The sequence below is a fragment of the Pezoporus occidentalis genome, unplaced genomic scaffold (assembly GCF_034315485.1).
Source record: "Pezoporus occidentalis ecotype Australia unplaced genomic scaffold, CSIRO_AGI_Poc_V1 ctg82, whole genome shotgun sequence".
NCBI lineage: Eukaryota > Metazoa > Chordata > Aves > Psittaciformes > Psittacidae > Pezoporus > Pezoporus occidentalis.
Window position 1 is genome coordinate 2890615 of NW_026916181.1, and position 17550 is coordinate 2908164.

General features: G+C 41.8%; 1 protein-coding gene across 1 annotated transcript in view; it reads right to left on the bottom strand.

The window, feature by feature from the left end:
• VIPR1 (vasoactive intestinal peptide receptor 1) overlaps positions 1-17550 on the bottom strand; it is a 103492-nt gene that overhangs the window by 64496 nt on the left and 21446 nt on the right. Inside the window, exon 2 of the mRNA XM_062603930.1 lies at positions 5523-5619. Coding sequence (XP_062459914.1) covers positions 5523-5619 — 97 coding nt within the window. The remainder of the gene's footprint in view (positions 1-5522; positions 5620-17550) is intronic.

Consider the following 17550-nt stretch of genomic DNA (forward strand, 5'->3'; position numbering starts at 1 on the left):
CACACTCAAAATACCATGTCGTTAAAGTAAACTCCAAAAGTGGGCCAGGATTCCTGAGCCCAAGTGCTGCCTGATATTCTCATCTCTCATGAAGGCTGTTGGCCGTACAATGGCATGCTTCCTGTACAGTGGCACAGTCTCCAGAGCTGTTAATCCCACCCAAAGACAAGTCACAGTACTTTATTCAACTGCTATCCCTAAATAGCCCCCCTGCTTCTGAGAGAATATCTTACTGCAGGGTGAATTGATTAGCAAGTGTAAGATGAACAGATAATGAGCAAAGTCAGCTGACATGGACCCGATTGCTTTACTTGGCTTTTTAATGAAAAAGAGAAGGTTACTTTAAAAACAAAAATTACTATTACTATTATTATCAGTTTATTTAGGAACTTCAGATTAAGCTGAACTGTTTGCAAACTACAGCCGTGGAGAGGTAAAGATTTCTTAAAAACAAAACCAAAAAACCCTCCTCTGTGCTCTCAGATCATTGCATAAAAAAGTGGAAGTCAGCAAGAAGTAACACAGTGGTGAGACCTGCCTTGCAGCAAGCCTTTAGGAGCTCAGCCATACTTCATACAGAGAGATATCTGCCACCATCTGTGAGTCTGGAAAGCAAAACCCCCTTCAGCCATCCTCTCCTCCAAACCCTTGGGAGAGCTTCCCTACTGCTGCTAACTGTATTATCAGCTAAGCAGTCACTGTATTGCATACAGATATCCTGGCTGAAAAGGTATCTGGAGTAAAAGACTGTTTTTTAGTGGGGCTGTGATCACATTCTTCACTTTTGAAATATGTTTGTAAGCATTTTGAAAATAATGCAGAGGCCTGAGGAACTCTATTTATTATAAGCTCCTAAAAACTACCGAGTGCCTTGGAGAATCCCAGGCAGTGAAATCGCCTTCTTTATTTGTTTTACATTGCTGTGGTTGGAAATGCCACCAGAGAAGAGCCAGAGAGCAAAGAGAAACATAGAGAAGACAGCACAAGATGCTACTGGGCACCTTGCAACCTGTGATTGCAGTAGCTGCTGCCAGTGTGCAAACTGCTTTCTGTGAAGCAATCCTTCAGAACTTCTCATCACACTTGTATAGTGGGGTCACAGAGAGGGCTTTCACTGAACACATTCAGATGCTGAGACTGACTTGGCTGAACTGATACTGCAGTTGCCCAGGAAGGACTCCTGCCTCTTCACACCCATTAGAGCACTGCATTGCCCGGCACAGGCATATAGGGCAATGTGGCTTTGAGTATGTTAGACATAACTTGAGCTTTCCCAAGGAACTCCCCAAGCAGCTGTTGGGAAAACAATTCCACAAAAGTCTGCTACCGCAGCCTTTGAAGACTGATGTACAGGCTTATCTGGGAAAAGAGGAGTGGGAAAGAAAAGAGGCAACCTAACCTGGATGACGTGAATCTTCTCTTTTGGGGTGTTATTGTATCCCCAGATACATAGTAGCTTCCTGGGGATTTAAATTGTGGGGTGCTGCCAAAATACTGCATTTCCTATTCCTCTATCTACAGTACTTTTGTAAGTCCCAATTGTAAAATAGCTGGACACTTTTCAATCTGTTTGTACTTATCACTGCTTGACAGAAAATATTAGCATTTCTATTTTTAAGGATAAAAACTAAGGCCAAGAGACCCAGCAGTCATCTGAACTGCAGCAACAGTGCTGCCATAGTTGCAATAATCTAAGAATATCAAGTAAGACAAAGTCGGCAGAGAGACCCATTGTGAGACTAGCACAGAGTGGGATTAAAACATGCTTAGTGTGGGAAACTAAGGCATCCACAGCTAATGATTCACATTTGTATAATTACAAGCAGACATGATCTGTGTCGTTCATGGTATTTCATCTAGCGCATCCCAGCTATGCCAGCTATGAGACTGGCCCATTCCTGGCAAGGAAAGAGACAACTCACACATAACAAAACTACAGACTTCACTAGTGCAGCACTAGTCCAGCACACACATCTGTGTGTTACGCAATCCAGCAGCACTTTGTCCTTAGCTCTGTGATAAGGGAGGAATAACCAAAATTCTTTTTCCAACATGTCAAAACCCAGCAAAAGCCTTCTATATCACTTCACAGAAATGATGCAGACAAACTCTCTGAGTTGAGTTTTAGGTCTTTAGGAACATAGTCTGCACTGAGATTGAGATGAGGCACTTTACACATTGTTGGCTGCATTGAGGAGGGAAGAATCCTGCCACTTGCACAGAAACAGGTTTTTCAGATGATTTTTTTTAATAATGCCTCAAATTATATTGTGAGAACTCTTTGGGGGCCAAACGGCTGGAAAGATCATCTAACAAATACCCCAATGAAAGCCTAGCTTCCTGAAATGCAATTCTGTATGTGATTCTCATCACTCCTAATGATGGAACTGGGACTTAACTGATTTGAAATCCCCTCCAAGCCAGTGAACACCAGGCCAGGAATCATCTGTGAAGCGTGGTTACTTCCAGAACAGCTGAGATACTCACTAAGAACCCCCTCACAGTAAATGAAGATCTTGTGAACAGGCAAGACAATATGAACACCACATCCTAAAAGAGATGCCTACACTAGGCCAGAATACACTAGAGATACCTAAAATCAAGGGAAAGAAATCCCTCACCAAAAATCATTCCCATGCAATAGCTATCTACCTGTGTAAAACAAACTGGTCTCAGTCTACTTAGTCTTGGTTTGCATGGTAAAGAATATCCATATTGAATCACAATTTTCAAGTTACATCCTTACTAGCTATTTCAGCATGGAGGTAAAAAGATAACAAGGCAGAGGACTGTATGAGCAGTCCCGCTCACGAAATCCAATCCTGTGCTGCAATACGCAACTGCATCCTACACACCCTTTCATAAACGGGGCAAGCTCTGCCATGAAGTCAATGAAACACTCCTTCCCGCAGACCCCCAGAAAGGCTGTTCAGAATCCTCTCATGGTTATAAACTTCCTTTAAAGTCCAGACTTTGATCTCAGAGTGATTTTATTCTCCTGTGTACACAATGCCACCTTAAACTGGTCTTCCCTGCTGTTTTTGCAATATCTGCATCTTCTGCAGCCCTTCCCATGCTGAAAAGCTCACCTCTTCTTATCAGAGGTGGTCATGCATTTGACACCAGCTGTGTCCCTGCTAAAGTCTCCTCAAATCTGGATAACTTCATGGATACTGAATCACATTCCTCACAGGGAATAGAGAAACTCCCATCCTGCAGTCCAGGACTGCTGACACTAGGAACAGAAATTGGCACCCACTACCAGCACTAAAACCACAGAGGTTTAATTTGAAAAGAAAGGATCAATTTCACCCATGCATATACACACAGTGTAAGGAATGTGTGCTTGAAGACAAAACAGCATTAAGACAGATGTTATTGTTTATCAGTTGAAATCTACCTGCTTACCCTGAGCCAGTGACCAATCTCAGCAATCCCATCGGATGTTCTTAGTAAGTGACTAATCCATGTGACACATTAAACTACATCTGTGAATAAGCCTCTCTGATCAATACAATTGATAATGGCTTCTAAACAGAGATTTATTTCCAGACTGTACCAAAAAGGTGCATTTCCTTATTTCCACTCATTTAATTAGAAAGGAAAACAAATAATTTGTTAAACCTCAAGTGATTTTCTATTTGCCAAAAGGATGTGGAATGTCTAGAAAGCAGCACACCTACCTGGCCATAAATCAAGGTATTACATTACAAATGGCAGGGAATCTCAACTCCTTTCCATTCTCCTTCCCTGGGGGGACTGAACTGTATTAAAATTACATTCTTCTTCTGAGATAGTATATTTTCTTTTCAGCAACACTCAGATTAAACTGTCATCACCTTCATACAATTGTGCATCACCAACTTAGATTTCTCCCCAACAAACTTCCCTTTCACCCCTAACTGTCAAAATTCAAAGTTTTATTTCGCAGCTATGCTCAGCTGCATTTATTGAATTATGGAGCCCCACTCTAGAAAAACATCTTTTTCCACATACTTGTACTCATATGCTATATCTTGAATGCTCCAAGGGGGAAACACATCTTCAGGCACTCAGAAGTTGCCAGCCCACACCATTTTCAAAACAGACTTTTCCATAATATGATTCACCCATAGTCACCCATCTGAGAGCCAACACTTTAGAGATGTTGGTTTCCTTCTGTTGATTGCAATGGCAGCCATGAGTGTCTAGGTAAGAGTCAGGTATTGAGCTCTTAAATACCTGCAGACTTTTTCGAGCAAATGGATGCCAGCTGCTTTCCACACAGTTTGCATTGTAAAATTTGGCTGGACACAAGATGTGCCAGCATCAGTTCCACACTGATGTCATCAGCAACCATTTCTGCCCAGGACATGCAGACACACACAACGGATATCTGACTAACTTGGGAGTACCAGGTACTGTCCCCATGGACAAAAAACACTTTATAGTGCTCACAACTGCAATTTCTGAATCCGTTCTATTTAAATGACTATGGACAGTGACCAGTGGAAATGCAGAATTATCCTAGTCCAATATTTCAGCATTCCATTATGAAAAACAAACTACAAAGGATTTTTATGTATTTGTTAGTGCTTGGGCATTAAAGGCTTGTAACATAACTGTGGTTTTACATCAGAATAGGGAAAAACACTTTCCGTGGCTTAATTCAGCAAGAAGAAAAAAAAAAAAAGCTGTTGTGGATTAAACTTTCCAATGAGAAAAATAATTTTGAAAAGCAGAAAAAATTATTAACACTTCAAGCATTTATTTTATTTTCAATGTATGGTATTTAATTGAATTCCTTTAAATATCCACAAAACCAAAATGAAACATTTAGAATGTTTTTAACTACCCTGACTTCTTCCTTTACTGGATTCCCAGAGAACATTTCTTTAAGCAGCTCCATCTAACTGTACAGGGACACTTGAAATAGTTTCTGAATCAAAGAAAACCATGTATTAGTAGATAAAAGCAGGGGCCAAAAGCCATCCTTGCATTCAGTGAAGATCCTCCAGGGATCAGCTTGAGCAGATATCAGCTGCCTGGCCCAATCTCATTGATACGTTGCAGCCTTGGGGCATACCCTTCCTCCTCTGTCTCACCACCAGGACAGAAACAATTTTGGCATGAGAAGCAGAGGGCAGTTCAAGTGAAGGAGAAAGTGGCCATAAATTCCCTTGAAGCAAGCCAAAGCCTATGACAACATTAGGCTTTCACTCTCAGGGGAAAAGTTCATTAAGGCACTTCCAGTTCAGAGAGATAGATGATTGACTATGATGAAGCACACTGAGACACCTCAGCTAGGCGTACCAAGCACGAAGGCAGCGAGTGAATACCAGCAAGCTATTCAAATTGTTGGTTGATTGAACTGTTCTTTGGAAGTACTTACTTATCTTCCTCCTAATGCAAGAGCTCAGCATCAGCTGGAATGACTGCCCAGATCCAGCAGCAGAAGGGGCTAGAAGTGGCATGGATAGGGCAAATGTGAGGCTGGGTGGTGATGGCTTGCAGGCCAGGGAGAGAAGAGAGAATCCCCATACCTGAAGTCTGGTTACCCCCAATAAGCTCTGCCAAGCACTGGCTGCGCTCCTCTTCTATCTCCTGCATGATGCTGCACTCTGGACGTGTGCTGGACACCTGCAGAAAGGGCAGAGAGGAAGAGAGTGAACAAAACCCAATTATCTTCAGATATGTGTTCTTGGGGATCCACGGCCATCTGAGCTCTCCTAGGCCACTGCACAATGGGGATAAACATCCAGCCTTATTTTATGTTTGCTTGAGAGAAGGGAGAGTAAACCAGAGCCTGCTGAAAAACAGCATTTCCCTCCAAGCCTTCCTTTAAAAAATCAAAACAACCTATTTTTCTCTGATGATCATGAGCAATTTTGCTTCTCTATGCTCTAGGAACCCTGCCTGGCTAACCTAACACCAACAGCTATCTGGGGCAGGAAATGGCAGTTTTAATATTCATGTCAAGAGCAGTGGGATCTATGCTTACATGGTTTATTCCCTCTGTTCTCATGTGGCCTGCCTCCTGGCTCATGCTAATTCAAAGCAAAACAAAAATAACAAATCAGATAGGAACGAAATCTCAGATGCAGATTAGGAGATCAAGGAGGTAAAAAGCAGGAAATTCCCAGTAACAAGACCTTCACCCCCGCGTGGGTTCTCCTTGGTCAGACCTAGTTATATTGGTTTGCAATACAATAGTGGCTATAAATGTTCAGGTAATTAAACGTGGACTTCATACAACATATAATTCATGAACTGTCTTAATCATAAAATTTGCAAAGGAACCAGGAGCTCACACATAACACAGCGTCCCCTTGTCATCAACACACGTTCAACTCAGACAGAGCACCTTGCTTTATAGCTATGACAACTGCAAGCAAAAGTTGAGGTCCCATTATGGACTATGCTGCACAAACCTCTGTATCTTTCAAAGAGACTGAAAATGGCATTCAGCAGGGAGAAACCTATTCAGAAACTCAGCTCCAAAGAAATGGTGAGAGGAGAATGATGTGAAGAGAACAGAAGTCTTGGCTTGAGTTTACACCATCATTATTAAATGTGATGTAGGAAAAAACACGAACTGGGTGAATTTTAGGGGCATGGGATGAGCCTTTGCCTGTAAGAAGGTACTGATGCAGTGTTTGCTCTTGCTGGATTTTGGGAAAAAATATAGTTTCATCAGAAAGAGGAAGAGAAAACAGAATAATATAAAAAAAAAAAAAAGATCTTTTCATGCCTCATTTCAAATCATGTGAGCTACTTCTCTATCCAGAAATTTGCCAGACAAGTTTGTAAGAGAGAAGGTCCACAAATCCTCTGAAGGAACAATTCAACGTTTTATGTAAACTGCCCTTTGGATTGAAATTATAAAATAATTTAGCATGCTAAATTTATTCTCACCATTTCTTACTAACCCAACTTGCTCTTTGCCCTGTTTCACCCCATGTTTTGTTCAGACTGTAATCTCCTTTAGGTTGGGAATGGGCCTTGACTAGTAGTGTATAAACAATTAATTATGTGTTTTTCTAGTCAAATTAAAAATTAAAAAAAGAAAAACTAAACCCAACCAACCAAACACAAGGGGTGGGGGTGAAGGGGAAGTTATCTTGGTATTCAAATGTTTCTTTTTCCCAAAAGGAAACATCTTAGGGAATTTTATCTTGGCTAATCTGAAGTACCACAGATTCATTTTGTTTTGACTTACGGTGCTTCTTGCCTTTTTACTTTAACCTTTAAAAATCGTGAAGGGAAGCATGAGAGATTTGCAGAACACTTGCTGTAAAGACTGAAACGTTTTCAAAACATTCTGACTTTTTCAAAGGAAAGATTTAACTCTCTGGACTTAAACTATTGCCAAATTCATCTCACATTTACAAAGAACTCAAGTTTTCACTTTGAAAATTAATTCACGCAGGTCGGACTTTGATCAGGGTTGGCAAGTTCTGTGTACTTGTACAACATATATTAAATTCTTTTTGTGCATTAAATTTTCTACTTAGCCCATTAGCAAGTACTTCACTGCTGCATCTTCCCTTCACTAAAAATGCATGCCTCAATTAGTTGATTGCATATTTACCTCAACAGCCCAACATTTACTTCTAAGTGTTTTATCACCTTTCAGTAAAAAAAACGAGGCTGATTCTTCATTAGTATTCTGAAAGGTGGGCTTGTAATAGATTCAAGTACACTTGATTATAGATGGAATTTTAAAAAGCTCATCTTTTTTTCAACCAGTCCAAGAGGACAGGCATCTGTGTTATGCAAATCACTGGAGAAAGTGTGTCCAAAAGCTAAAACATCAAAAAACAGATGATCATGGCTTTTTGTAGTAATGGTCCTGAATTGCTGTGAGCTTTTAAACAAGGAGAATTAAGCAATGGCTCTATTGACTAAAACAGGTTTAGGTGCCTGATCCCCACTGATTTCAAGCAGAGCCAGACACTGAGTGGAGATTTAGTCCCCCAAATAGAGGTATCTAACCTCAGCTGAGATGTCCTAAGGTATCTTCCAACAGCTTTCACTCCAGGGGGCATAGGCCTGTGTAAATTGGATGTCTTTCAACCCTCCAAAAGCAACCTCATATACATTAAACTGTCTAAAACAGTACTAGATAGTTACAAGCAAACAAACAGTGAGTTTGCAGATGATACCAAGTTAGGCAGGAGTGTTGATCTGCTTGGGGGTAGGAAGGCTGGACAGAGGGTTGTGGACAGGCTGGATCCATGGGCTCTGGCCAATAGTATGAGGTTCACCAAGGCAAAGTGCTGGGTCCTTCACCTGGGCCACAACAACCCCATGAAATGCTTCAGGCTTGGGGAAGAGTGGCTGATTGATGGCCACTGAACATGAGCAGCTTGTGACCAGGCAGCCAAGAAGGCCAGTGGCATCCTAACCTCTATCAGCAGTAGTGGGTCCAGCAGGGGCAGGGAAGTGATTGTCCCCTGTATGAGGCACTGGTGAGGCTGCATCTCAAGTCCTGTGTTCAGTTCTAGGCCCCTCACTATAAGAGAGACATTGAGGTGCTGGAGCAGACCCAGAGAAGGGCAACAAAGCTGGTGAAGCACAAGTGATGAGGAACAGCTGAGGGAACTGGAGGTGTTTAGCCTGGAGAAGAGAAGGCTCAGGGGGGACCTTATCACTTTCTACAACTGCCTGAAAGGAGGTTGTAGTGAGGTGGAGGTCACTCTCTTCTCCCAGTTAACAAGCGATAGGATAAGAGCTAAAGGCCTCAAGCTGATCCCGGGGAGGAAAAATTCCTTCACCAGAAAGGTTGTAAATGTGGCACTTAGGCACACAGTTTAGTGGTGAACTTTGCAGTGTTAGGTTAATGGTTGCACTCAATGACCTTTAAGGTCCTTTCCAACCTCAATGATTCTATAAACAAACAAACAAAAAGAGGAATATATCTTACCTTCTCTCCCAATAGGACACATCTTCCTTCATTTTAGCTGGGTAAAAGATATATGGTTTAGTCTGAACTTTTACTATTCATTCTAGTCCAACAGAGAGCTAGCAAGCATCAGCCCTGAAGGCTTTCATCCCACTTCACTGATTGTACTTGGACCAGTTCAAACTAAAACACCTACTATTTAGCTGAAGAAGGTTAGTGATGTGTGAATTTAATGTCTAAAGACCTTTAACAGAATCATCAAGGTCAACAGACTCACACTGGAGGCCTTCTAGTTTATGGCTCATTTTCCACATTAACTAAACAAGTAAATAAATAACCCAAACAGTCAGGACAACACTCCTCCTACCTGCCTAGTGATAACGCTGATAACCCTCACACATCACAGCTGTCATTGCTATGGGCTAACAAAGGCCACTGGAATAATAATAAAAAAAAAAAAATCACAGTTTTGGGCATCATTAGGAAACAGAAAAGTGTGGGGTTTTTTTGTTGTCAGGTCATCAGTTCAGGTGGCATGTTGCTGTGCAGAGCAACAAGTTCAGCTTGCACGGCAAGACCCCTGTAGTCTTGCCTGCTAAGGGGGATCTTCACTGGGACAAGAGACTAATAACTCTCCTTCCTTGGTGTATTTCTCCTAGAAAAACTTCAAGTATACTTTACAGAGAGCTTGGTACAAACTTACTTTTTTTTCTTCCCCAGCTCTTTTTTTCTTTTTTTTCCTCCTGTGTTGTTTTGGGGCTTTTTGTTTGCTTTTTTCCTGTGGAAAAAGCAGAGATCTGGGGCTTTGGCAACTTTCCTGGTCCAGCAGTCACCTGGCCATACAGACACGGGGTTGACAGTACACTAAGTTCACATTTCCCATCCAAAAAGTGTAGATAAAAGAAAAACATGACCAGCTTTGGTTAGCCCACATGAACATCAGCTAGAGTGAACAGCAATGCAGTTACCTGGACATATCCACTGTGGGTGAAGGTGAAACTCGGTAAAGCCACCTTCGCTAAACCCTCCTGGCATGCCCAAGATGCATGTATAAACTATGGTGGCCTTGTCAGGGGTTGTTTTTCCTGCATATACTCTGAAGCCCTGAGCAGAAAGATGAAGGGAATGTTTTTCTGGATGTGATTTCCTGCAGCTCTGAATTCTACAGCAACTCTCAAGTGGAATTATCCCCAAAGTCTTTATTAATGAGAGTTTTCCTTCCCTCTGGATCCCAGCAATTGTTAGAGGATTACCGTACAGTCTGCTACTGCAAATAAAGCCATTACGTACACTCCTTAATTAAGTACAATTCAAAGGACTGTTACACACTGAAGGAGTCACAGAAATGTTTAGTCTCGTCACTAGCAGAGCCAGGCTAACCACAGGCCAGCTCCTTTGCTCACATGGTAACACCCCAAAGACAGGTGGGATTCACAGAGAAACCAAGTAGGTTGGAATATGGGCCCACAAGAAGTGCCATAGTACTTCCCCTTCTCCTGAGTCCCAGACCGTTCCTGGACTGACCTGAAGCTCACCATATGGAGACTCCAGCAGAGATGGCAACTAGGGTGACCACTGTTATAACAGGATTTGGAGCCAAACAAGGAAGGAATAGAATTGAAAAGCCTACAGATGATGAAATCACAGTCCTCACCCATTTCTGATCAGCTTCCAGAGCCTACACAGCAGTGACACATGGGAACACTTCTTGTTACCTGAATGAAAATTTCTTATACCATTACTACCTTCCCTTACCTTCTGTGAAAGCTGTAAAGGTGTAGGATGACAGCATCAATTTCTATAACTTGACTTCAGTCACTGCTCTAAGTAGAGATGGAGTTTCTTGCTTGTCCACATTTTTCATGTGGACAGCAAAGGAAATTAAAGATTTCAGAAGCAGGTCTTATTTCAAGACTCCGCAACATAATCTGAAGGAGCTTCTTCTGGCTAGCTGCCAGAAGAGCTCACCATTAATTTCAGTCCAGGACTTTCATTTATGCTTATTGGTTGTAGGAACACAGGACCAAAAGAACTTCTTTTGCAACAATCTTGACTTTGATTTCTTTCATAATGTCATTCCGCTCTGTCTTAAAACTAGATTTTCAGCTTTTCATTCCTTCCTTTTGAACACCCTCAGAAAAATGCAGTTTTATTCCTAAAAACCCTCTGAGCGAGCCAGAAAAATACTATGAACAAGTACAAGAATGAGCAAAGAGAGTGAACCAAAGGAAGACCCTGACACAGCAGTTTTACTTATATTGATGGGCAACACAATTTCCAACAATAACAATGTCTAACTTAAAAGCTGCACAAACTCTGGTGGTCGTGAGGGAAAAAAAAAATCCACAACATATTTATAGAGTATTATAATTATTTGCTCTTCTAAAGGACCTTTGTCTACTAACTCAAATCCATGTTACAAATATGTCATGACAGTACGGGGAAGTAAATGCTAGATACCCGTAATAGAGACATAAACTGGGAGATAAGACCAAGTTCAAAACATATCAAACACACTGTGTGGCCTTTGTAAGATCAATAAAGGAGTTGCAAAAACAACTTTTTTTTTTTTTTAAGCAGAGAAAAGCTATATTCTGCTATGACCTCTACTCACGTTGTCAGTACATGAGTACTCTCATGTAAGGGACCCTCAGAGCACGGGTGGCAGCATGTGTCCCTATGAAACTTCCGTATAAAAGAGGTCCAGGCAAATACCCAAGTATCCTGACTCTCACTCTGCTGTTCAAACCACTCCATTTTATGCTTCTGCCAAATGTAATCATGCCAATAACAGATCTATCATTTGATGAGAAAAGCAGATGTTTTTTTCCGTCTCATCTAAGCAGGCCCTGTTAAACAAAGACAACTCAGCTAAATGAATCCAGCAGCTTGAAGGCACTGAGACTTCATTTAGTCTGATTGTCCCCCTTCTGTGTGAGGGGTTGGAAGATCAAGGAAGCTGCAGTGTTTTGCAAAGTGTTTTGAGAACCAGAAGGGAAGCTGAGCAGCTGTGTTAACTCCTTAGTGACAAGCTTGTTTATGCCTCTCTTAAAAAGCAGAGCTGAATTAGGGTCTAAAGAAAGAAGTAGCACTTCTACTGCAGAAATACAAGGACACTGCAACACTGACATTAGTGGGGATTAGATCTACATTTCAGAGTAAAGAACAAAATGTTATAGTATCTTTCTTATGATTGAGAAATAAGCAAGGAACTATCACAATTGCCCCAAGAGTACACAGGGGCAGCAAAGGAAGGGACGAAATGGACTCCACTATCTGACTTTCGTACAAATTGGAGGCCAGCAAAGGAACTTGCAGCTTTCCCTGAACTACAGGTAACTGGCTGCTTTTCATTTCCTTTTACCTTTGGATCTAAGGCGCAGATCCTGGTTGAGAAAAAACTCTTTTTCCTTTTCTTAAAGATTGTTCAGAAACTTAACTACTAAACTGATCAAACCTTCACAGGAAATACACCTCCAAAGTGTCTGCTCAGCCAATTACAAAACCAGCAGAGATACAAAGGAAATGCAGACCCAGAACTGCTTGATCCCCAGCACTCAGAAACATGATTTGGGGATCCATGGGCAAAAAGCATGTACATATAATGTAAACATCTACATCTGTCTACTTTGTATTGATCATCCTTCCTCACCTGAAGAGAGAAGCAGGCACATTTAGGGCATAAATCACTTCAAACTAAAGGGTCTAAAATAGGTTAGAGGAAACTTATCATTTCATTCAGCCTTAGACAAGTGGCTGAGGGGTAGATGTCTAGACCGGAAATGCCTACAGTTAAATGAGATAAAAACCCACAAATGTAGGCTCATGTCTAAACTGAATGATTCCCCTCCTGAGAGCCCCATCCTTCCCCACGGTGCACCATGGGCAGATGTGAGATGGTACTTGGCAGGATCCCTGTTGAGTAAAAGGCTAGGAAGTGCACTAATTGGTTTACAGGTTGTTTTGTTTTCAAGATACATCAACACTGAAATGCTGCTGTTCAAAGAAGGCATTTGGCTTCGGGAGAATATGCAGGTAACCTGTTAATACTGTACTTAATTGCTGCTCACCCAGCACTGAGTCAGCTCCTGAGCAGCCACTTCTTGAATGCTGTGCACAGAAGAAAAGATCCCTAATTCAATTGCAGTCTCAGAAGGGACTAGAATGCCCTGAGTGGATGTCTCAGCAAAACCTGTGAGTTGCTTGTGCTTACTCCTCTCTTCTCTGTCTTGAGCAGATCCTAACTCCTGACGAAGCTTCCACCCAAATGGCTTCGATTCTTGCATGGGGCAACCACAGAGGACCCTCAAACAGTCCTTCCTGCTCACCTCTGCATCTCCAGTTCATTTCAACTGTGGGACCAGAGTCTTGCTTTTCTCCTGAAACCAACCCAAGATGTCACAATGCACCAGGTCCACCTGCCACAACATTGAAGATTTGGAGTGAACTCAGATTTGCTCAGATGGACCAAGAAAATTGTAAGGCTTTGGGTCAAGTGTAGAGTAGAAGGGGTTCCCAAATCTAGAGCAATAAAGGCTGGCAGTTTGAGGAATGTCCTAGCATGTCCTAGCTTCATTCAGCATGAAGATTGTGACAAAATGAGAGTTTTTTGAAAGAGCTGAAAGAGTGATGTCCCTGTGGTTTCTCCCCTGCCCTTCACATTCCCAATCACTCCCCAGACCTCTCGCACTGCCTGGGAGCTGTGTACATGTCATGTACACAAAACCTTCAGCAAACAGGATCCCACAAGCCTCCTATGAGGCTGGCTATTGGATGTTATTTATAACCAGGGAGCTGGATAAAGAAAGCTGGATGTTCTCTGGTTCTCAGAAATACTGCAGTCATTTGCTTTGAGGAACAACAGTTTCGGTTAGCAACATAGGCAGCTCCTTTTCACTTTTAGGAGAACTGAAAGTTCTGTGAGTGTCTAGAAATCCAGTTTTAATCCAGTGTCATTGCATCACCAGTAAAGCAAGGGCTTGAGTGACTGACACCAGGCTTGCCCACCATTCATGCTGAAACCACCACAGCTATGATAAGTTGCAACTTCACCTAGAGCTTTGGGCTGTATGGAGAGGATGCATTGATAGTGCACAGGATCTACATTGCAAACTCAGACTTTTGTTTCAGTTTGCTTTGGTTTTGCAAGCACTCAGAAAAGGACTGTGAAGAAGACCTGTGAAGACTATCAATTCAATATCTTTTATTACATAACATTAGGACCAATTCCAGCATGATTTTGCTACTCGTATGTCACTTCCCATCCTGAAAAACTGCCCATAAACAGGGCTTGTTTGTGCCACTATTCAAAGCTTTCTATTGAAATCCAGGTACATGCCTGGAACAATCTGTAAGTGCAGCTCATTTCAAAGAGTTCACCTCAAAAAGCCTGATTACTTACAAGGGATAGTACAAAAAAAAAAAAAAAAAAAATTGCAAAGACATTGGCAAAAAAAAGAATTTTATTCAGAGATCAGGAGGAAATAAATCTTCCCTCTTTCAAACAAAGCAGAAGTGATTCAGTCAACAAGGCTCTGGGTGAGGATGTTGTTATGGATTTATAAAGCATTCTTCGTAAAGCATCAGGGCTCTCTATAGAAAGGACTTCAAATCTCACTTTAGGAATATTGGATATAAGGAAAAAAGTAGATGCGATAATTAGGAAGATAAAAACCTAGATGGGAGATTAGGCATGATCATAACACCTGGGCAGAGTGTGTGATGGCTCTGGAAAGAAAACCATGTTTAGAGCACTGCAAGGAGCAGCAAAACTGAGCACTGCTAGAAGTCTAGCCTTTGCTGTCAACACCATATTAGCTAAGGAGAGCAAGTCTTTTCAGCAATAAGAATAAAAAGAGAACAGCAGGGAAAAGAGTGAGATCACTATGCAAAGTGCTGAAATACAAGACAAAACTAATAGCCCCCCAAAAAGGAGAAATCACATGCAGACCCACCCCCCACTAATACAAATAGCAATAGTTACACATGGTTAAAGTGATTTAGCTTGAATAACTGAGAACAATGACAGGGCTGATCTGTGAACAAAAATGAGTGTATGGAAACTGCTGTACATGAGGGCCTCTCAAAGAGAACAACATGCTCAGGCTGGATGGTGGGAGTGGTACCATCTGGCTGAAAGTCAATATAATGGTTTTTTATATGTAGGAAGGAGGGGGGAAATAAAAAATTCAGACAGCTATCAGTAAGTTAATTTGAGCACAGAAGTATACATTTTTAACACCACTTGAAGGAAAGAGTAACTGAAAGCATGGCAGCAAATGGAGATTTGGATAAAATACAAAATGTGATTTATCAAAAGTAAATCATGGCAACGTAATTGACAGCTTTTTCAGATAAGGCTCCTGGGTGGTTTTGGTTTGTTTGGGTCTTTTTTTTTGAGAAAGGAAAATCAGTGGATCTAATCTTTCCTGACTTCAGTAAATAGTCTAATGGATGCCAAAAGGAATGATGGCCATAATAATAGATACAGGGACTAATATAACACTGGAAAGAAACAAAAGATGTGGCTAGTGTGACAACTGATGGCTGGAATGAAGGCAGAAATACAGAGCCCTAGGGAGGTCTGCAGTGGTATTAGTTAAGGATCCATTGGCTTTATTAAAGATGGAATGAAATGCAGTGATAAAAAGAGAATAGGAGGAAGAAGCAACCAACAAAAAGGTCGGTGAGAATCTGAAACCTTTACTGGAGATGACAAGAGCAGAAGGACCTATTAGCTGACTGAACTTGAGGGATGCTCTACCACATAAACCACAGCTACCCAGTTGAAATATTACAGGCAACATACTCTTCTCCAGATGGTCTCTGTCTCCAGAAAACACCTTGTGGGGCATTTTCTGAACATCCCCAAAGGTGGCAACACTCCTTGGTGGCCTCAGTGAGCAGGGTGGTGCAGAATCCATCACATCTGTGCACACATGCCTGCAAACGGCCGATGCAGGTACACCTACAGCTAGAGATGGGGAAAAGGACCCTTAAAAAGGGACAGAGGGAGATAATTTAAAAGGATGATGACAATGTCTATGGATTAATTAGGACTAATCAGCCATTTACAGCCACCTTCTCCATGCCTTAGTAGCCTGGAACTTGACATCCACAGCCTGGTCTTTCCTGGCTTCTCTTCAGCACCCCTCGATGCTGTATGCTTGGTCACATCAAATCAAGAGAGCAGTAATACCAGACAGCTGCCCCAGAAACTGCAGTCCTGCAAGTTAACCGCAATAAGGCTGGAAAGGCAGGAGGTGGGAAAAAAAGAAAAGGAAGGCGAGGGGAGGGAAAGCGGGGGAAAACCAGCAACTAAACCCAACTTAGGTTCTGAGGAAGAAAGTATGAAACCAAGGCAAAAACCATTTTGCTGACTCCCCAAAACTCCTTCAAGTATGCAAACTGAATTAGCTGAAAGACAGGCAGCAGCATGCAGAACAGCTAGAGTACCAGTGACAGGAGCATCTACTTCCACAGCATTCATCCTCAGAAGGGTGAAAGGAGGAAGAAAAATAAAACTGCTGTGAACAAATCAGCCCTATCTGCTGCTTATTCATCCTTTGTCTTGTGCATCTTTCAAACATTGAATGTAATATGGGATAACAGAAGAGGAGGCTTTCAGGTATCCTTTTAATTTCTCTGGGATTTCAGTGACCTTAGGAGACCTTATGAAGCGCAGTGATTTCAGACTGACACTCCTGTGCATTCATAAACACGGCTGTGCACAAAGCCAACAGGAGTGGTTATTTTTGCTAACATAGCCTACAAATCTCAGTGATTTTCTCTCAGTGTTACTGAGCAATGACTTCTGGTTTTGACAAAATGAATTTGAGACGGTCAGATGCTCTGGCAAGCTGAATGCAAGAGCCTGAGCCCCAGAAAAAGCTCAATCCTTTATTAGTGACAATGGTATCATGCTTGTCAGCTAATAACATAATTACAGCCTACTTGGCTAATTCTCTTCACCTGTAAACTGGTGGAGCTTTTCAATAGCAAAGTAACATAGCTGTGAGTTACCTCTTATAATTATTGTTTTAACAACCTGGTCAGTAGTAAAATTGGCCAAATTAATATCCCAATATTGTTCAGTGCAAGGATTTAGCAGAGGCATCCTGGTGGCTACAGGAGATCAGGAAACATCTAGTGCTACTTAATCACAGAATTACAGAAAGGTTGGATGGAAGGGATTTCTGGAGCACGCCAGTCCAGCCTTCAGCTTGAACTTGGCCTAGCACCAACACTACTCTTGCTCAGACAGAATTTCTCTAGCCAAGTCTTAGAAACCTCCAAGCATGGAGATTGCACAACCTTTCTGGGTGACTGTTTCATTGCTGCACAATCCTTGCAGTGTGGAAATCCGTACTATTTGAAAGTGCTCTTCAAGTATCTTTTGAACACAACCTTGGGGACGACATAACTTAAGCTCTTACACGGCAGAAGGTCATCTACATAGTTAGGTGTCCACTTTTTCACTTTTAAAAATAATCACCAAGAAATTTGTACTGGAAGTCAGTAGCCTTTTTGCAAGGTAAGTTGTAAAACACAAACTTCAGTCCAAGCATCTGACTCCATCTGAAACAGTGATAGCTCCTAACACCATGTGCCTCCTGCCCAGCTGCCTGGGCCCTTTTAGGTCATTTGTGATCCACTATATTCCTTCA